Consider the following 21,445-nt stretch of genomic DNA (forward strand, 5'->3'; position numbering starts at 1 on the left):
ACGTTAGTGAACCTTTCAACTTGCAGGCGTGTGCAAATCTGTCTTATTTAACACCCCACTTTTGAATTGCTCAATTTGGAGTGTATTTCAGCGTTGTATATACTATCTTACATAGCCCTGAACATGGCAATTTAATTTAAATTAATTGTAATTTCCTCGTAAAATATATAATTAAAAACATGTAACGTTACTTTGAGATTCAGAAGGCGTTTAGGGGGATTTTATTTTGAAATATTTAAGCGGAAGTTAAATGTTTCATTGCGGGCAAAGACGCCGACAATTTGTATTAGCTAGAAAAATAATGGCCTCATCGTAGTAATCTAGTCTGCCGTTAGTACTTAACATTGGACAAATAAACACATTTGACCATGTAAGTTCTTAGCTTGATATATGTGTCCGTTAACTTTCAGTTTAGCTTAGTAACAGTACTTTACCGGGCAGCTCGGTAGCTAGCACAACGTTAACTGACGTCAACGTTGGACGAGGACAGTGGCAAGCGATGACGGTCAGGAGAGCCAGCCGACATCCTCGGACATGCCCAGCTTTGCTCGCCATCTTTCTGCTAATTTTGAGTGTGCAGCTGGCGAAAACAGCCTCTGAATATGATCCCTACAAAATCCTGGGTGTCAGCAGGAGTGCGAGTCAAGCAGAAATCAAAAAGGCATACAAGAATCTCGCCAAAGAATGGTGAGTGACTAACATCAGGTCCGCCGAGGCCATCACATGTTGTTGGCTGTAGCAGATATGCCCTGTTTACTTAACACTGTACATCTGACCCCTGAAGCGGTGCTTGTTGTCACTTTACCAGCTAGTGTAACGTTAATTTAAAACGTCAAACTGAGAGCCTTTTTAACCAAGAATGACCGAGCAGTGATTTATGATGTCATGTCTGGGCTGTTTTTTAGGCATCCAGACAAGAACAAGGACCCTAAAGCTGAGGACATGTTCATCAAGATTTCTAAGTCATACGAGGTGGGTTAAAAAATGCTTCACAACACTGTATTTCATACAAGCTCCAGCTGACACCTCTGAAAGGCAGTATCTTTTCTATGTTTCACTTTCTGTATCTTGATCTCTGTGACATTAATAACACAGTCCTCTCACCTCTCAGATCCTGTCCAATGAGGAGAGAAGGTCCAACTTTGACCGCTACGGGCAGATGGATGAAAACCAGCCCTTTGGACAGTCGCAGCATCCAGGTTTCCGCAGCTTCCAAAACAGCTTCTACTTTGATGAGTCTTTTTTCCATTTCCCCAGGTAGTCCATGTTCAGATATCAGATTTGTTTATCGTTTATCATCAAGTAGTTGTCAGCGGTCTAAATCTCAGCAGCAGCATGCTTTGGACCTAATACTGTTTCATAAGGGAACGGGCCTCTTCATCTGTCTCTTCTGGCAAAAATATTTCTTTCTCTATGCTCCCATACAGGAGCTTTGTTATTAAACATTTAATTTCCAGCATGCAGCTGTGTCCAGTCCACAGTGAGTGGTGTAGGTTGGGCTCCTCCTTGTGTTTGCTGCTGAAACTGCTATCATCCTAGATCTGAGATTTGTAGCTGCAAGCAGTTATTGTCCCATTCCCAAATTTCATGTCATGTTTTACAAAGTTGTACGATGAAGTCCCGTAGTGTGGAAACATTAAATTAATTATACAACTAATCAATCAACTGAAAATGGATGACACCTTGATTAAATACTGTCATTTGCTTGCTATTGCTTCTTAATTGTGAGGATCTCATACCATTGTGAATGGAATACCTTTTGGATTATTTGCCCAGAATAAGCTAATTAAAGATATCAGATTGAGCTCTTCTAATCTACAGTGTTTCTTTTTAAACAGTTTTACTATATGAATAATTAAAAATCATTAGTTGATAACTTGTCATTCTAATGTCCTTATGTTGCACAAATTGCAAAAATTATAAATTATACACGTTTTTTCCTCCCAGGTCATGTCCTGATAGCACCCTGTAGGCTATGTCTGAAAAAAAAAAAAAAGGCTCACTGTCACGCGTTGCTAACCCTCCTCCAGGGCCAGGGACTTTGCAGACAGCAAGTACCTGCTTCACCACGCGCAGTTTAACAGTGATGTCCTTCCAGACAGCCACAAGAGGCCGTACCTAATCAAAGTGACCTCTGAGTGGTGCTTTGCATGCATCCACATTGAGCCAGTGTGGAAGGAGACGGTGCAGGAGCTGGAGCCGCTGGGTAAGTCTGCTGCTTAAATATAACTCCCATCAGTTTGTCCCACCACACTCTGAGGATCAGGGATGGTTTTCCTAAAAGCATTTTAACATAGTTGATGTTTAACGCAGCTGTCGGCTATTAGTAGGAGTGTTAAGATGCTTTACAGTGAGCCAGCCATTTCTTTAATTATTCATTAGGATTTATTAGCTCTTTTTGGTTTTCTGGAATAGCGGGGAAAAGAAAATAGCTTGGTACAAAAAGCTATCTCTAGCTTTTGTTGAAAAAATATTCTAGTTAAATTTGTAGCATTCACTCTAAAGAAACATTAATTACTTTTTTGGCCACTTTGTTGCAGAACACAACAAGTGTAACTGCATGCACGTTTGACATATTATGGCCTTATTGTAAAGTAGCTATGGCAAACTATTGGCTATTTACACATAAAGCAGACAATAGTGTTCATTTGTAGTAGTGTAGTTGTGGCGCCCTCACAAACAAAAGTACAATATTCATGCTCTTTCTAGCACAGTTTTAATCTTCACTAACTCCTGAGAAATACACTTAGTAGCCTATTTAATAGGTACACCTGTATAATCTGTTTGAAAAAGCCCTGCCATAACATAGAGGGTCCTTGTTCATAGCTTCTTTACAAAGCTATTCTGTTTTTGGTGACATTGTCGAAAATGTGTAAATTTATTGTTTATTACTGAGGTCATAGTTAAGGGTAGTGCTGTCCCGGACTGCGTTTTATTCTTATCTTTCATTACCTATTTACATGCATGATGGGGCAGAATATTGGAAACACCTCACAGGAGCCCGGTACAATACGAATTCGTTGTTGAAAGTCAGCTTTGGGGTTTTTTTCTCTGTCGCTGTGGTATACAGCGGTATGGATATACAGGATTCTGTGTAGACACCAAAAACAGGTGTATGCATCTTTTATGAACTCTGTCCATTAGGAAGTTCCTTACTCATTTCAAAGACTTGAAATCCCACAACTTCTTCGACTGGAGCTTCAAAGTGGTTGTTTGGTGAAAGAGAGAATTCACTGTAAAATAGGATCCATGTTTGTTCTGTCGGTATCATTTTGCTGCTCACTTTTAATCTGTGAATTTTAACCAGTCCCTCCCTTAACGACAAACAGGGATTTTGCTGGAGTATATGCACAATTGTACATGTACAAAATCACTGGAGTAACGTAATATATATCAAATGTGTTTAAGGTGTTGTTTTTTCCTTCATTGCAACAACACTTGTGTTTTGCTCCACTGTGTACAATAGCAATCTATTTTACTATTACACAAGGTGTTGGCATTGGCATTGTGGACCTGGGTTATGAGCGTCGCCTGGCCAACCAGCTGGGAGCTTACCGCGCTCCCTCCATCATCGGGCTGGTGAACGGCAGGGTGACCTTCTTCCATCAGGCTGTGGTACGGGAGCACCTGCGACAGTTTATTGAAGACCTGCTTCCCAACAAGCTGGTGGAAAAGGTAAATATAAGCTGAGCTAAATATACTACTGCTACATGTGTGCCATCTACGAAGAATTTTCAGTTCACTTCAGTTTTATTTATAAAGAGCCAATTCATAACAAAAGTTATCTCATTGAACTTTTCATATAGAGCAGGTCTAGACCATACTCTTTGTTATATTATTAACAGAGACCCAACAATTCCCACCATGAGCAAGCACTTGGTGACAGAGGCAAGGAAAAACTCGCCTCGGTTGGGGGAGGGGGGCGTGTGGGATAATGGCGCCAGCCAAACTGAACTGTGGCACAGTTTGCTTTGTTTCTTTCTTTCTGTCTGTTTATTGTTGATGTACGATCTGGAGTATGCAAAGGATCTGGTCAATTTTGAAAATCGACTTCTCTATACTGATCTGTGTCTGACTTACTGCCTGGTTCATCTGCTCTGTGTTGCTTGACACGGCTTCAGTCAAAAATACACTGGCAGAGAATACTGAACTTTAGCAAAACTTCATTAAAAAAATCGCGAATCGAATCGTAATCGCAATATCTGGCAAATAAATCGCAATTGAATTTTTTTCCCCCAAGTCGTTAAGCCCTAGTGGATATGGTTTCCGCCTCCCAAACTTAAACTGGGACCTGGTTCCACTGGAGAGAAGCTTGATAGCTGAATGCTCTGGCTCCCATTCTACTTATGGAGACTTGGAACCGCACGTAACCTTGCATTCTGGGAGCGCAGTGCTCTGGTGGGGTAGTAAGGTACTATGAGCTCTTTAAGATAAGACGGTGCCTGACCATTAAGGGCTTTGTAGGTGAGCAGAAGGATTTTAAATTCTATTCTGGATTTTACAGGAAGCCAGTGCAGAGAAGCTAAAACAGGACAATCTCTTTTCCTGGTTCTTCTCAATACCTGCAGCTTTCTGGATCAACTGAAGAGTCTTAATGGACTTATTCGAGCAGCCTGATAATAAAGCAATCCAGCCTAGAAGTAACAAATGCGTGGACTAGATTTTCTGCTTGATTTTGAGAAAGAATATACCAGATGGTCCAGTACAATAACTTCAGTTATTTGAGTTTAAAATCAGAAATTACAGGTCATCCAAGTTGTTACATCTTGAAGGCACATTTGAAGTTTAGCTAACTGATTAGTTTCATCTGGATCTTGATCGATAGACATAATTGAGTATCATCTGCATAACAATGAAAGTTTATGGAGTGTTTCCTGATAATATTGCCTAAATGAAGCATATATAAGGTGAACAGGAGTGGTCCAAGCGCAGATACTTTTAGAAGTCCGTAACTAACTTTGGTGTGGGTGGAGGATTCATTGTTAACATGTACAAACTGAGATTGATCTAATAAATACGACTTAGACCAGCTTAGAGCGGTTCCTTTTAATGCCAATTAAATGTTCTAGTCTCTGTGATAGGATAAGATGGTCAATTGTATTGAATGCAGCACTAAGATCTAACAAGACCGGTACAGAGAAAAGTGCTTTGTCTGATGCAGTTAGAAGGTAATTTGTAATTTTCAGTGGTGTTGTCTCTGTGCTATGACACACTTTAAATCCTGACTGATTATCCTTAAATAAAGTATTGCTATGTAGAAAATCGCACAACTGATCGGTGCCTGCTTTCTCCAGGATCTTAGAGAGAAAGGGACAGGTAGATATAGGTCTATTGTTGGCTTTAGGGCTGCAGCTAACGATGATTTTAGTACTCGAAGCTTCTACAGATTATTTCATTGATGCATCGTTTAAGAAGTACTTTTTCTTGGCGGAGGCGCATCCCGTCAAGAGTGTGTTTCATCCAGGGGTATTTTAAGTCAGATATTTTTTATGAAATGTATAGAACCAACCTATAGACCATGTGATTATTTGTACATAGATGAATAATAGGCTTTTTTGGTTATAACTGAAGGTACAGGCCTGATTAAGTTAACACATATGTACAAATGCAACTCATAATGTGTAGTTTTACAAAGTGTGAAGTGGTGATAAATAAAACAGGGTTTATTTAATTCAGCAAGAGTACATTTTTGTTGAACTAATTGCCATTCTTTCTCCAGATCACAGATAACAACTACATGGCATTTCTGGATAGTTGGCATGTGGAAAATAAGCCCAGCGTTCTCTTGTTTGACCAAGTCCCTATTGTTCCCCTACTCTACAAAGTAAGTTATGTATTTACACACACACACACACACACAGTTTTCCACATTAGCATTGCACTGATTAGACTAAAAGCGCTGCTGTTCAGTCTGACTCTTCTGGTTAATATTCTGAGTACGTAGGATTTACGTCAAAAGGTTGTTGCAGACAAAACAGAAAGTGCTTACACACAAATATCCTAATTTATTACAGTGTGCATGCACGCCTCATGCTGTTTTCCCTTTACAAATCACAATCAACTTGAAATTTGGCGCATGAGAGCGAAGTTCTTGTCCCACCCTTTTAACGCCCATAGTTGCTTATAAATAGACATATTAATACACACTGACTGCATCAAGGCAATGATGATGAAATCTGACAAGCTTAAAAAAAAAGAAATTTCACCCAGTGTAAAACTGAAGTTCTTTTTCGGGAGGTTGAAGCAAGAGAGAAAATGTTTGGTGAACACAAAATGCCAAAAGGACATTATAGTGTCAACATGTGGAGGACGCAGTGAATGCTGTTGCCTCAGGACATCGAACCCTCTCCGAAATAAGAAAAAATAAAAGTAGAAGACAAAAGGTGCATAGCCTTACACAGACAGAGTGTTTGTGCCCTGGAGGAAAGGAGACACCGGAGCTCGACCCCCTTGCAGGAATGAGAATCCCTCCTGAGTATTGGCAGAGGAGGAGGGGGACACACATATATATTTACCATATTAATGAGAATAAGTTTCATAACATGCAAGTATTTTTAATAATAATAGATTAAATATGATTCCCAAACACATATGTGTTCTTTTGCTAAAACCATATATCTCTGTTTATTATTATCTGTTTATTATTATCTATTATTCATTATCCTAAATCATGTTTTTTTGTGTGTGTGCTCCAGGGACTATCAAACAAGTGTTTGCTTATTCATTTTAAAAATGGCTTTTATCTTTTTGCAAATTAACTCTTTGTAGTATACGTGAGAGGTGACCTTTTGATTTATTCCGCCTTCTGTTGTGACTACGCAACGTTTATAAATTAGGCCCCGGCTCCAGTAAGGTGGCAGGCTAGGGAACATATGTACTGAACACCTTCTCTTATTTATTTGAATCTACCTATTTTTGATGCTCTCATCTTCCCACTCCGCTCTCCAGTTAACGGCGTTTGCCTTCAGAGATTATGTACACTTCGGCTACGTGGACCAGGGTGACCTGCAAAACACTCGGCTACTGCGGCAGTTCAACATAAACACATACGCCCCAACGATGCTGCTGTTTAAGGAGGATACAGAGAAGCCTGTTGACATCATCCAGGTATATCCAGCTCAGCTTGCAGCCTACACCATCGCTTCCCTACAGTAGCTAAAACAGTAAATAAAACATTCTCCCCTGCCACTTAAACGTTCTCTTGCTTTACGCCCCCCACCCTTTCTCTCTTTCAGGCCAGAGGGATGAAGCGACAGATCATGGATGAGTTTGTCTCCAACAACAAGTTCCTGCAGGTGCCACGGCTGGTCAACCAGCAGCTTTTTGATGAGCTGTGTCCTGTCAAGCAGTTCCACCGACGGAGGAAGTAAGACATTTTATGAGCAGAATCCAAGCCCACGGGGCTTAATTTCTCACTTAAATGGACCTCTTGGTAATAAAACTTGATCAAAGAAAGCATTATCTTTTCCCACAACTGTGTGTCTGCTGAATTGCTGTAGAAAGGAATGACAACTGTGAGAAACGGCAGTGATTGTCACTGTGAACGGAAATGTTGTGTAGTTAGGCTGCTGTAGCAGGTGAATTGACAGTGAATGGTTTGCAGGTACTGCGTGCTGCTGATCACAGGGGAGGACCAAGCCTTTCTTCCAGGCAATAAGGCCTTCCTGGACTTCGCTTCAATTAACAGAAAAGATGTGCTGCGGTTTGCTTACGTCTACCAGCGTCAGCAGCAGCCTCTCTGTCAGGCACTGCTCCCTAATCAGGCTGTGCTCTCACCTCAGGTCAGTGACAGCGACACATACACAAGCACGCACACATCCATCAATCACATCCTTGTCTTTTACGCAAACTTGCTAACATGCTTCTAAAATCAAATGCATGTTACAAATAAAGCCGTCTGAATTTTCAGTCTTCCAGTATAAAGTAACGTTGAGGACAATGTGCACTTCTATACCCAGGACATACAGAATTTGATATGTGTCCGGTTACTGATATGTGCTCCCTGAGACTCTGCATATCCCCAGTTTACAGTAAAAGTGCTTTTTAACACCACTTGTAGGTGGTGATTCTTGAGAGGCGGAGCCAGGCTGGCAAGGTCCTGTACCACTCTGTGAGTGGTGTGTGGAACGGCAGTGAAGAAGACAAGTACCGCCTCCACGAACAGCTGGAGCTCCTTCAGAAAGACCCCACCTATCTGAGGTCAGACGCCACCCTTCCAGAACTCAACAACGAGATGGCACCCGTAAGACACAGGCGACACACACTCACCTTAGTCTGTGCTGCGACAACATTTCGATTAATGTCATTGTTTTCTTTTTTATTTTCATCCTCCCAGGTGTTTATTGTTCAGTGGATGAACGCTGCCTATGATTACATCCTTCAGATATATGATGGCCTTCTCTACTCTAACTGGTAAGACAACACTCGCCCCAAATAGTCTGCAGCATGTAGTGCAAAAAAACAGAATGAGAGACAAGGTGGTGTACTTTTGCTGATTTTTCTGAAATTGATCAGAAGCTAAATCATGCTTCTGTATCAAGATGTCACCAGGGTTAACGCATTAATTAATTAACACAGACAATTATTGTACCACACGTTAACGCAGTTTTGTAAAAATTATTATTATTTTGAAAGTCTGTTGCTCACTGGCTCTGAATACACATACAGTCAAACCATGGGTCACAGGAGGGATTTTGATCAGCCTCCAAATCACCCACCCAAATAAGCAGTGGAGGGGTGCTGAAAATAAAATAAACCCAAGAAAACTGGACTCTGATTGTAACTTGTTTTAACAAGCTAGATAAAAAGTAATGCCCTTAATTGCAAGAAAATCATGCGATTAATTGCAATTAATGACAAGAAAATAGTTAAAAATTTTAATCATTGCCCAGCACTAATAATTATATGATTAAAGAACATGACAATTATCTCTTTTAAAGCATATTTTATTAAACAATAAAGGTACCCTGTTCAACATTAAATCAAAAACTATAAAGGGGGAATGTGTTCATTTATACAGTTAACAAACAGCAAGACAAACATCAGCTCTTGTTTTTATTTATAGTTCACAGGGTTCCTCTTGCAGTGTAATTGATATGAATTCCTGGATATTAAATGTTCATCAGCAATTTTCTGTTGTGGTCCCAGTAATATTTGTTCTTACTGAATCATGTCAACATGACATGGTTAAGCTCTGAGAATGAGAACAGCAAATACTGATAAACTGAATTTCTCTGGCAAAATAATATTTATACATGTAGATCTCCTCCAGTTTTTGAAACATTTAAAATAAATTACGTTTTTATTGTATTTTAAGTGTTCCCCTCTCACACCTTTACAAGGCAGCTGATCACTTTTTATTTATTATTATGTGTATTTTACTTATTGTATTTATTTTATTTTGTATTTTACTTATTGTATTTATTTTAGTATTTAGTATTAGTACAGTATTTACTGTATTTTACCAATTTAATTATTTGCTTCAGTATATGTGCGCTCAACTCAGATGTAGGGATCGAAATGACCTAGTATCACATTCTTCTGATGTAAATAAACACACATTGGCTTTGTAGGCGCTGTACAGGAAAGCTTTCAGTCTCACATTTAGACGAAACACATAGAGCAGCGTTCACAAACACGATTTACAACAGCATTTTTAAAATCCTGAAAACTTCTAAGTCAAAGCACGGCAGGGAAAAGCACTTTTGTTTTCTTTAATGATTATTTTTGCTTTGTGGCAAAGAGGTTACCAGCGGAAAGAGGTGGGACCAGGTTTGACGGAGACAGCCGCCTCGTAATTCTCTGTGCAGGAAAAACTCTGCTGCCATAGTTGTGACCCAAAGTTGAGGCTGCTGTGTGTTTTCTCTTACATTTTTAAATAATAACGCGTTTCTCTCCTTAAGGCGAGAGATGATGCCGATCCTGTCGCTGATCTTCTCAGCTCTCTTCATTCTTTTTGGCACCGTCATCATTCAGGCCTTCAGGTGAGAGAGGCGTGACCCTTTTTCAGTACATTTTAATCATATACCCAAACATTTGATTTGGAATAAACTTTATTTAAAATGTGTTATACTTAATGCTACTGACAACATGTACTGTAGAAATGTGTTTGTTTAGCAATAGTGTATCATTTGACTCCACTCCACAGGCTGGATTGATTTGACACAAAGGAGTCAGAGTAGTGTGTGTCCACACTGATGATTTCTCTTCTGTTTTCTCAGTGAGCCAGGTGAGACCAAACCCCGTAAGCCAAAGCCAAAGGAGCAACCACAAACTGAAGACAATGATTCAAGTAGAGCCGGTACCTCAAGGTAACGTAGTGAAATGAGGAGAACACTAGAGGTACTTTGACCAAAGGTCACAGCTCATTTACTTGGGCAACATACTTCACTCACAATCTGAGTAACAACAGCAGAAAACTGTGAAAAAGGGAATGAATGATGGTTTTTAAAACATATGTTGCACTTAAAGGGCTGTTTATCCATCTGCCAGGACCACATGGGAGGGGGGTCTTTAAGTTGTCAAAGCAGCTCCTGTGGCCCCACAAAAAGATATTCTCATTAATAATTAAACATGGCTCTGTAGTATAGTGATTCAGACCAATGCTGCCCAAACTGCTATAAAAAGGTTCGTCATGTGGAGTAAGATATCTTACATGTCATTTAAGACATCATTGTTTGTGGACAATCAAGTGATTGAACCTAAAAGTCACCCGCTGACTTACAACACATGGAATTGTGTCATATTTGTTTATAGGAATAGATAAACATTTTGGAACAGCAAACCTTTGGTTGGTGTTCGAGTTGAGTTGGTCCCTTTGTTTTGCATTTTGATATACTGACGTGGACATTTGAGAAAATTTGGCAGCTGTGTGGGTACATACATACCTGACATATGCACACAGCATAATTAACATGCTCGAAAAAACTGCTTCTGAGTTATTTTAAGCCTGTCTAAATACAATACTCACATGCCGCATGTTTTTTGGTATCTGGAATCAGTCCTCCTCAGACTGGCCATAATTCCATCTTTTTTCCCCACTCTCTCTATCATACCTGTTGGTCCATGCAGCCGTCCGCCCAAGAAGGACTTTGTGGAAGTGACAGAGCTGACAGACATCACGTACACCAGCAACCTGGTTAAGCTGAGGCCCGGCCACATGAATGTTGTGCTGGTGCTCACCAACGCCTCCAAGACTGCCTTGCTCAGGAAATTTGCCAAGGAGGTTTTTTCTTTCTCTGGGTAAGTCTATGCACTGCATTTGTTTTCGTTTCTATTATTATTATTTGTTTCCAGGCTTGGACTGTAATTCCCGGTGACTTGGCAAGCTGATTGGCACGGATTGTCAGACTAGTGTTAAAATGCTAAATGAGAGACAAAACCACACAGGGCAGCTACAGTCCCTTAGAACTGTAGACCGCCAGCCCCCTCACCTGCTTTTAACCCGATGGAATGATCTCTGTCTGTGAACACGTTCAAATGGTCACATGCAAATACACATCAACATCAACATTCAGGCGGTGTATGGAGTGCATGTGGCTGAGCAATGTGAAGAAAAAATGGACAGCGTAGGAGAAAGAGAGCAGGAGAGAAGGAGAAAAGCCCAGGGAGGAAAGTGCTGATAAATGCTATAAAACTACAGAAATCTTCACAAGCAAGGGTTGGTGTTAAAAAAGAAAAAAACAACCAAGCAGGGACTACAATCAGCACTCCAGAAGTGCACAAAAATGAAATATATGAATATGTACTCATGTTGCCTTAATTAAGAACACTTGAAACTGAAAACACTTGGCCGTTTTCAATGTTTTGGATGTTTTTTTAAACTAAAAGTAAAACAGATGTTCCTTGTTTAAACAGGAACAGAAAAATATTTCAACAAACCGCTTACAGTATGTATGGTCTGTTGTGAATGAAATGAATGTGGAGATTGACCTGGATTGACGTTAGATTCCCTGAATTAATATTCCAGTCCCCTCCTGTTTGTTTCTATTGGGTTATTTGTACATGTCAAAAAATAAAACTTATGAATGGGGACTTTAGACTATATACAAATGTGTATACAAATGAATCTACGCCTGTACATTCGTTAGTCCTTGAACCTACAAAGAGCCTATTAAAATTTGCTTTGAGCCTGAACATATCTTTACAGTTGTCAGCCCTCTGTCATGAGTTAGGCTTGGTCCACTTATTAATCCTAAACCCCTCTGCCACTACAGGACTCAGACCCTCCACTTCTCCTTCCTCAACGCTGATAAGCACCGCCACTGGATGCCCTCGCTCCTTCGCTCAACCTCTCATGCTATGCAGAACGAGGGCTATTCAGATGAGGACGAGGAGTCTTTGGACTACAATGGCCATGTCCTGGCCCTCAACGGCTACAAGAAATACTTTTGCCTGTTTAGGCCCGTCTTCACAGGGGACGATCCCAACGACTCCTCGTCTGACGCCTCGTTCTCCTCTGACAGCAGGAGGAAATCCCGGTCCAGGTCCAGGTCCAGCTCCCACTCCCGATCCAGGTCCCGCTCCAGAGAGGACGGGGCTATACCCAAGAGAGGCTCCAGTAGGGCCACCAGCATAGAAGTCCACCATAAGCTTGACAGGCTGGGACTGTGGATGGAGAGGTTAATGGAGGGCACCCTCCCCAGATTACAGGTCCCTGCATGGCCCTCTCTTGATGAAACCACTAACTCCTCCTCCGCATAGAGCTGAGGTCAAAGCAAGAAAGGTACGATTGGTAGCGAATACACTTGGTGGTCTCGTCTCCTGGTTAAGAAAACTGCATAACAGTGTTGCAGTTTTTAAATTATTATTTAAGTTCTCTTGCGCACAGGTAGGTGGCCGCACTGAACTGCTGCAACCTGCTTACAGGATGTCTTATTCCCTCTGTTATGTAGCGTGGAGCAGACGGAAACTGATGGCTTAGTTTAATGTGCTACCACAAACCTTTTAAAATGCTTAAGTAAAGGCAAAGTCTGATGTAAGTAAGATGACGGAAGAGAAAACAACAACAACAGCAGTTTCTCCTGAAATGCTGAGCTATATATACATATGCAGGTGATGTGTGTTGTTGGCTAGCTGCAGCACCTTGCAAGGAGATTATGACTGCATGCAGAGGAACATTTTCACATAACTTGTATGCTCACATGTGACTGGAGTGTTTTTACTTTCTCAGTTTACTACCGACAAACGGCCAATAAGCATCATGGTACATGTGTAGCTCTGTGTGTGCCCGTGTGTGCCCGTGTGTGCCCGTGTGTGCCCGTGTGTGTGTGTGTGTGTGTGTGTGTGTGTGTGTTAGGGGGTTAGGGTTAGATTAACTCCAGTTCTCTGTTATTTTCCTCTCCTTTTAACTGCTCAACTTTCTACTCAAGTCCTTTGACCCAACAAGAGCCTCTAAAATTTGCTTTGAGCCTGAACACATCATTACAACTGTCAGCCCTCTATCATGAATTAGACTTTGTCCTTCAGACACTATGTACGCTGTATATGATCTCGACATGGGCTTTCTTTGCAAGCAGTTTAATGCAAATAAAGGCTGAGCCTGATGCACTGAATTCATAGATAAATGATGAGCTTTATTTTTGCTTTTAGGAACCGTTGTTTGCCATTGTAGATCTGACACAGCCTTTTTGATTCCAGGCGGAGTATTTGACAGCTTTGTAAGCAGCAATAATCAACTTATTCACATAACACCATCTACATTTTTTAAGGATTAATGATTGAATAGGATTCTTCCTGATGTTTTTCTGCCCAGCCATGTCCTGCTGCCGTTTTGTTTAGAGATTTAACATTTAATATGCTGCCATGTGGTGCCCAAAATGTTGAAATCTGCCTTTTTGTCTTACACTTGCTGTTTATTTTTGGGCTGATTTCGCTTGGTTTTTTTTTGTCAGTTGTCTGAATCAGGGAGAAATGATACCATGTTACACTTGCCCTTTTTAAGCCTGTGCCCTTAAACCACTGTAAATTTTAATGCATGGAATAAGTAGACCTAAAAGCCACTAATAAATGCACTGGCAACTTAAATGTGTCACCCCCTCTGTCTCCTCATTTTACTCTGTAATGGAATCATTTCCTGATCCACAAGTAATATTTGCAGTACACTGTAACTCTTATCTAATCTTTTTTTTTCTTGCATGTCCTTTAAACTTCCTTTATGTTCACAGTTAAACTGTGATACATTAAAAATAACTTATTAAAAGAAAGTCCTTTTAAAGCAGCTAATTTATTAAAATGTGCGGATAAGTTTGACCCATCATTTTCTTTACACAAAAACAACACAGCATTCAATATGTTCAATTAGGCAAATGGATCACTAATTAAGGCACAATAGATTTTCCATTTAACAGTCTGGCGATTAGTTTGATCTTGTGTCTATTAAAGTTACACTATACATAGAGCACATTTAAATATGTGGCATTGCTTACAATCAGCTGGTGATACAAGAACAAATATTTACCATAAATAGAACTACTGCTAAACATGAATACACTGTCAGCAGCATGTGCATTATACACAGTACATGTCATGGCGGCTCAAAGAACCAAAAAGTGTGTGCTTTTTTTGTACTAGACTACAGGCTCAGTACTCATTAGGAATGTCAAACACTTTCTTCATGGACAGGTCCTCAGGGCCAAAGGAGACTGGCAGCAGCTCATCCACAGTCATCTTCAGGTACGACTCCGAGCTGTCAGGCTTTGACAGGTACACATCCCAATTTGCCCCAAACTGTGAGGGAAAGGACAAAAAATAAATAAAATATAGCAAGGTTAAATCCTCACATTACTTTCATTTTTTGAGAGTAATGTTTTTTTGTACTTAGTCCTGACATAAACAAGTTAATGAGAAACTTGACCTAGCAGTTATGCATTACCCATGGTAGTGTAATATATAGTGTAGATGTTTACCACCTGTCTTCTCAGGGTGGGGGAAAAAAACTCCAGCTGAAACATTAACACTGTCCTATAAGGAGAACTTGTATGTATCATCACAGACAAGAAACTAAAAGCTCCTTGAAGAAACAAACCAGCAGAGATTCATTTACCTCTCTCATGAACTGTCTGCAGCCACCGCAGGGGGAGATGAACTGGTCATTCAGGTCACTGCAAAGAACATATGTAGATAAAAAACGTGCTTTTCTAGTCTACCGGCCACTCAAAGAGCTTTACAACACATGCCAACATTCACCTCACACACACGTTCATTGGTGCCAGGAGCATGCACCCACCATGCAAGGTGCTGACTGCTCTACATCCTGACCCATGCTGCCCGAGAAACAAAAGGTCTGTATTTTCAACATACACATGATTATGTGGCTGACGTTTACATCTGCGAAAAATGTGTTAATGTTAAACGCAAAGAACTTGTAGCCTCTTTGATGTTTTGGAGTGATGACAGTGTGTCACAGTGTTTCTTTAAGGCGAGACACCACTGTCCAATCAGCAAATCTGTCAATTTACAGATTTCAAGTGATTTACAACTATTATTATTATACTTTCATGAAATGTACAAAACAACCTTGATTTATATTGATGAACATTATTATATAATACTATATTATACCAAGTCTGTCAACTGCAGATCGTGTAAATTTATATACACGGTATATTTTGAATAAATCTATTAAAAAAAACTATATTTTGATAAAACCTTCTGTAAATGTCTGGGCATTTGGTATACTATCCCATTAAAATGAAAAATATCCATCTGACTGTTCAATGTGCTGGAAAATGGATTTGTGTGATATGTAAATCAATGCACATTTAATGAAGGACATACTCTAAAATGAAAAACATAAAAAACTGTAATTCCAAAAAAGCTTCTATTTATGTATAGGCCTACTATCAGCTTGTAAAATTTCATTGTGATATGAGTGAAGTTGCGAAAAAGCCTATTTGACTGTGGTGTCTTGCCTTAATAATGGATGTAATCGTACAGTAGGTTCCCCAGGTCTATCAAACCATTGTTTCCTATTGACAAATTGCTGTACAATACATGTTTGCATTTCTACTACCGTTGCTGTGTTCCATACAGTTTTCTTACAAGGCACAATAGGCATCATAAACATCACAAGCCATTTAAAAAAGATGGCTTGTGGTCGGTTACTGTTCGCACCTAATATTTTCTTGCCTCACATGTTGAAATTTTACATACATTGTGTAACGTGGGAAGTTTGGTAAGATGTGTTTACGTGCAAAAAGACACTGAACACAAGTGAGTCAGGGTAAAACAGTCATGACTGTGGCTTTGCGCAAGGGCAATAAGGATGCTGACGTCTCAGGAAATACAGAGAACTTTACGGATCACAGCCTGGAACATTACCTGGCAATTGCAATGGCCTTGAAACTTCTGTAGCCTTCTGACACTGCCTTTGAGATTGCATTCCTTTCAGCACAAACACCCAGGTTGTAACACGCATTCTCCACATTGCAGCCTGTCGGGGACACAATTATAGTCTGGTCATCAGCTATTTCAGGTTCATTTGCTTCACTGAAATGAAACTGAAACTGTAGGAAATAAAGTTACAAGTGTTTAACAAAATAGGCCTTTTCACCACCAAAGGGGCTGTCTATTTACTTCTTCTGTCCTGATCAAATATTTACTCCATGGGTCTTTGCACTCACAGCTGTTTGCCAGCCTTTCGCCCCCCAGACATTTCTGCTGAAGGACACGTGCAACATGAACAGGACAGTTGGGGCTTTGCCTTACTGCTGACAGTGATTTGACATCTCTGTCAGTGTATACAGCGCTGTTGACGCAAGGGATGGAATGACAAAAGGTCAAGTTAAGACTTAGATTAGTTGTTGTTTAAACCAATTGGAATGATGAAGACCTAATGATGTGGTGCTGTTGGGGGACATGTTAAAGTTAAACCTTTTTCTCTGACCTTTTCTCACAGAGTCCCGTCATTTCAACTGTCTTTTGTCAGGTAATCATTAACATTAGCAAAATGAAACTCTGATCAAGCTAATGATCAATTTCCTTTTAGTGACATCCTGTAACTTCTCCCACATGTCAAATGGTCTCAAAGAGCAACAAAGCAGCAAGAACAGACCCAAACACAGGTTGCATAATGCTGTGGCTCTGACGTCTTCCCTGCTTGCAATGTGGTAAACCTTCCCAATGCTTTCTTTTAGATGTATATGAGTCTACTAGATGATAATGGCAAATAACTTGATAGGCTGGTTTCAGGAAAGCACAAAAATGATAAGAGCACATAATTCAGTGTCAATACAATAATACAATAAAAAAGCAAAATAAACCTATTTTCCTGTTCATCCTACACTTAAAATTTTAACCCTGATGCTGATATTTACTCTATCCAGAGGCAAAGTTTCACAAGAATCTTACCTGTAAACACACAGTTGTCGAGGGTCAGTAGAGCAGCTCCCACTCTGAATTTGCTGTAAGGACAGTAGGCTTGCTTCTTTGCCTCCTGAGACTGGTGGATCAGCTTCTTGACTATTTCCTGGGACAAGTTTCTGGTGCCGAGGGCCTTAGTATGCTTCACCTCCCCACTAAACTTGACTTGGTCCATACTTGCTCTTGGGGGTTTGTGAAGCTGTTTTTGAGTCGGTGAATGAGTCTATTGTAGCTCAGCTTTAAATGTGAATGGGACTGAGGGAAAGGGGAGAGGGAGCAATCACAGCCAATCATTCGCTAGGATGTCAACACGCTGTCATGAGGCAACGGGAGGCAGTTTTGTTGTTGCCAGTATTCATTTTGGGCAGACGGTTCAGGCAGGTTGCTGTGACTCACCTCTAAAGCTGTCTGTGGAAAAAAGTTTTCCCGCTTTTGTTCCGTGTCTATTGTGTGTTAGGGTGTGATAGATGACCAATAACAGAGGAAACAGAAAATAATACATCTTTATTGTTAAGTCTAGCTTCTCTTTGAGCTCAGAGTCAGTGGAGAAATGGAGGCTTCAAAGACCAAAATTATCCCTGAAATGGGTGTGACATGGTTTTACACCATTTCTGGAAAACACTAAAAACACATTAGAATAACTATAAAATACAAAGTGCATTTGTTGCATATATATGTCAGACTTGGTTTATGTTCTTCTTTATTGGGTGATTTTCACTAAGTAGGGGGGTTAGTCAGTCATGGAATGTATGTTACAGACACTTTCTTTTTTTTTTAGAAGATATAATTATGTTTATATGAAAGACAACAAAAAAATATTCCATTAATGCCTTTGGTTCCATTAGGATCCACCCAATCTTCAGAGTAGAGTCCTTGGTGATCTTGTAATCAAGAGTCTCATTAGCTGTTCTGGGTGACCAAGGTGATCCATCCGAGGTAGTTCCTGACCTTGGTGTAGACGCCAGGGTAGTAAGCATAGGCACAGCCGACGCCCCAAGATACAATTCCTTCAAATTTGCCGTCACAAACAAGAGGCCCTCCTGAGTCACCCTGAGGATGGAAAAGTAACCAGTTATGTTTTTATTCAGGAAATGCAACGCATTTTAATTAGTGCTGGGCAACAATTAAAATTTTTAATCGCGATTAATCACATGATTTTCTTGCGATTAATCGCATTGTTAAGCGCAAAATTGAATAATGAATTGTAAAGTAGTGTATTGCACACTTGTAATTTAAATGTACTGCTATATACACAAAAGTGCAATAACATGTGGTTTGCAAACACTTTAAACAAATAATGTGCTTTTTATCAGCAGTATTCCCTTTACACAGCAGCAATGAAATATTACCTAAACCTATACCTATAACCTAACATTAATGTAATCAAATCAAATATTAAACCAAAGCTATTTGCCACTACCAGGGCATTAGCTTTTATCTAGCTTGTTAAAACAAGTTACCATCAGAGTCCAGTTTTCTTATATTTCTTTTGCTGAACAGGTATCAGTAGGTATCTATTATCAGGGAGCAGCAGAAATAATATGTTCAGTAGAGTTTGGACGATGTCTACATTCACACATCGGGATGGCAGATGCTTTAACAGTATCAGAAAGATACAAATTGTTCTTTGTTGTCAATCAATTTTAGAGTAATAACAAGTTTCAGTCCTGTGATTTGAATTTTGGTGGTCGGGGCTGTTGGGGCACCTATAAAATATTGTAGTGAATAAAACTGTAGCAACCTCCACCCTACTGTGACACCTCATCCTAACATCCAACATTATTTTTACTTTCACATATAGGATTTTAAGTAATTTTCAGATCACATTATTTCATCATCAGTTATCATATGTTTTAAGCTTTCTTATTTTTTTCCCTGTTTACTGCTAAATTTATAGATCTTTTTTTTTGTTTGTTTGCCATCATTTCAATCTCTACCTCTCGAACGACATGAATTTGGGCCACACCTGACAGGAGTCTTTCCCACCAAGAATAGAGCCAGCACAGACCATGTTGTCTGTGATCCTGAAGTAGTAGTAGTACCGGCAGTTGGAAAAGATGTCCACATCCACAGACCTCAATACAGGTGACAGGCTGTTGCTGTCGAGCCAGGTCACACCCCAGCCACTGACTGTGCACCGGGTGCGGTCAGCCAACGGGGGTGAGTCCGGGTTTGGAAAAGAGACCGGTTGGACCCTGGTGTTGATGATAGCTGGACGGTCCAACTGACCAACACAGAACATATCCTTCAGTCAGTCAAGATAAAAAGCTTAAACAAAAGGCAGCATTGTACATTTTCTCTTTGCATTATAAAAGGAGTTTCTACAATGTGAGGAAACAGGATTATTGTCCTTCTATATGACCATCTCTGCCATCTGTGCTATTGATTGGTGACTCATAAAAATGTCATTAAAGCAATACATACAACAGTGAATAAAACAAGAACAGATGCTGAGGCAGAAAAGATGAACAAGTGAAGCTGATTATGCAATTAAGGGGTTGAATGCAACTGTGTCTCCAACAGGTCTCTAGTTCAATAGATAGTAAGAATAATTTGTCAATGAGTTTCAATGGTAAAATTGTTACAGTGCACGGAAACTTCAGCTCCATAGAAAATTCCTGATATGCACAATCAAAAGCAATGAGTCAGTGTTTTAACTGATTGGAAGTGAAGTCACTAGACTTACTTTAAGATGCTTTCCACTGTGTGATAGGCAGGTCAATAGTGAGGTAACTTATAAAATGAATAACTGGTGAACAGAAGCTCCACTCTACTTTTTTTCTCCACTGCATTCACCTGACACCTTTAGCTACTAATTATTTTGCATATTATTCCTCACAAAACATCTGATTGGCTTCTAAAACATGATCCATTGTTTAGTGAAAGAAACGCCCCTCTTATCTAGTCTGTAAATAAATTTACCTTCCCTGTCAATATGGCTTCTGGGTTATGAAACAGGCTCTGTTAGGGCTCAAGGCTGCACTTCCCCCAAACACCCTGTCTTTACAGGACCTCTGGATAATAAATCACACCCAACCAAACCTCAGGGAGGACATTGAAAAGTTAAGTGACACCCTGAACAATTTATGACTTGAAGTAACTTGATAAACTGAAGACTCTACCTTCCAAGATATGAACTTCATCAAGAGCTCATGCAGAGTACCAGGAACAAAGGAAATTGCATTGCAATACAAAATCAAATGTACACAATTGGATATGTGACACTATAGGAAGAATGAAAGAAAGTTTTGTGCTGATTTTGAGGCAAGTATAGTAGAAAGTGAACTGGTAGGAAGATGCTTGTGTCTGCTCCCCTCACCTTTAGCATTCCTTTGGCAGGGATGTTGTATTAAAAAGATCTGTTGTATTAAGATAATTACTGTTGTAAATCTATTTTTCCTATTTAATTTGCTACACCCATATACAGACTGTATATCTAGAGATTAAAACGAATGGGGTAAGTTTATGTGTCACTTGTCATCATAACAGAAACTGAACTAACAAAACTGTTTACAGATTCACCCACACAGAGTATGTGCCTGTTTTTTTCTCTCTCACGGGAGTGATAGAATCATGTCCGTGACATGGTATTGACCCTGATATGTATTGAGTTTACTGTGTTTTACTCATTTAATGTGTTGCGCATGTACATCGATCAGCCATAACATTATGACCACTGACAAGTGACGTGAATAACACTGATTATCTTGTGACCATGGCACCTGTCAGTGGGTGGGATATATTAGGCAGCAAGTGAACATTTGGTTCTCAAGGGCCACACTGTGATGGCCAGACAACTGGGTCAGAGAATCTCCGAAACTGCAGCTCTTGTGGGGTGTTCCCAGTCTGCAGTGGTCAGTACTTTTCAAAAGTCCCAAGAAAGGAAAAGTGGTGAACCAGCGACAGGGTCATGTCACATGGGGACCGAAGGTTGGCCCATGTGGTCCGATCCAACAGACGAGCTACTGTAGGTCAGATTGCTGAAAAAGTTAATTCAGGTCCTGATAGAAAGGTGTTAGAACACAGAGGGCATCACAGTTTGTTGCGTTTGGGGCGGCTTAGCCGCATACCAGTCACGGTGCCA

At 40.1% G+C, this 21,445-nt stretch overlaps 3 protein-coding genes across 3 annotated transcripts in view; 1 reads left to right on the top strand and 2 right to left on the bottom strand.

Annotated features, from left to right (window-relative positions):
* The first annotated feature begins 265 nt into the window (after positions 1-265).
* LOC123956372 (dnaJ homolog subfamily C member 16-like) lies at positions 266-14,025 on the top strand. Its single transcript, XM_046028508.1, has 15 exons — positions 266-687; positions 906-972; positions 1,112-1,257; positions 2,031-2,206; positions 3,491-3,675; positions 5,720-5,824; positions 6,949-7,107; positions 7,236-7,366; positions 7,604-7,781; positions 8,060-8,242; positions 8,336-8,412; positions 9,903-9,983; positions 10,221-10,310; positions 11,071-11,241; positions 12,216-14,025. Exons 1-15 carry the CDS (start codon positions 500-502, stop codon positions 12,700-12,702), a joined length of 2,424 nt encoding a protein of 807 aa, XP_045884464.1. The 5' UTR covers positions 266-499; the 3' UTR covers positions 12,703-14,025.
* Positions 14,026-14,208: 183 nt separating this feature from the next.
* On the bottom strand, positions 14,209-17,582 carry cdab (cytidine deaminase b). The gene is made up of 4 exons (XM_046028510.1): positions 17,350-17,582; positions 16,321-16,432; positions 15,044-15,101; positions 14,209-14,727 (listed from the first exon to the last, which is right to left on the bottom strand). Exons 1-4 carry the CDS (start codon positions 17,534-17,536, stop codon positions 14,581-14,583), a joined length of 504 nt encoding a protein of 167 aa, XP_045884466.1. The 5' UTR covers positions 17,537-17,582; the 3' UTR covers positions 14,209-14,580.
* Positions 17,583-17,919: 337 nt separating this feature from the next.
* The window catches only part of LOC123987221 (trypsin-like), a 42,348-nt gene continuing 38,822 nt past the window's right edge, over positions 17,920-21,445 (bottom strand). Inside the window, exons 5-6 of the mRNA XM_046075915.1 lie at positions 19,328-19,585; positions 17,920-18,411 (exon numbers count right to left, since the gene is read on the bottom strand). Coding sequence (XP_045931871.1) covers positions 18,262-18,411; positions 19,328-19,585 — 408 coding nt within the window. The 3' untranslated portion in view covers positions 17,920-18,261. The remainder of the gene's footprint in view (positions 18,412-19,327; positions 19,586-21,445) is intronic.

Source organism: Micropterus dolomieu, linkage group LG18 (assembly GCF_021292245.1).
Source record: "Micropterus dolomieu isolate WLL.071019.BEF.003 ecotype Adirondacks linkage group LG18, ASM2129224v1, whole genome shotgun sequence".
Classification (NCBI taxonomy): domain Eukaryota; kingdom Metazoa; phylum Chordata; class Actinopteri; order Centrarchiformes; family Centrarchidae; genus Micropterus; species Micropterus dolomieu.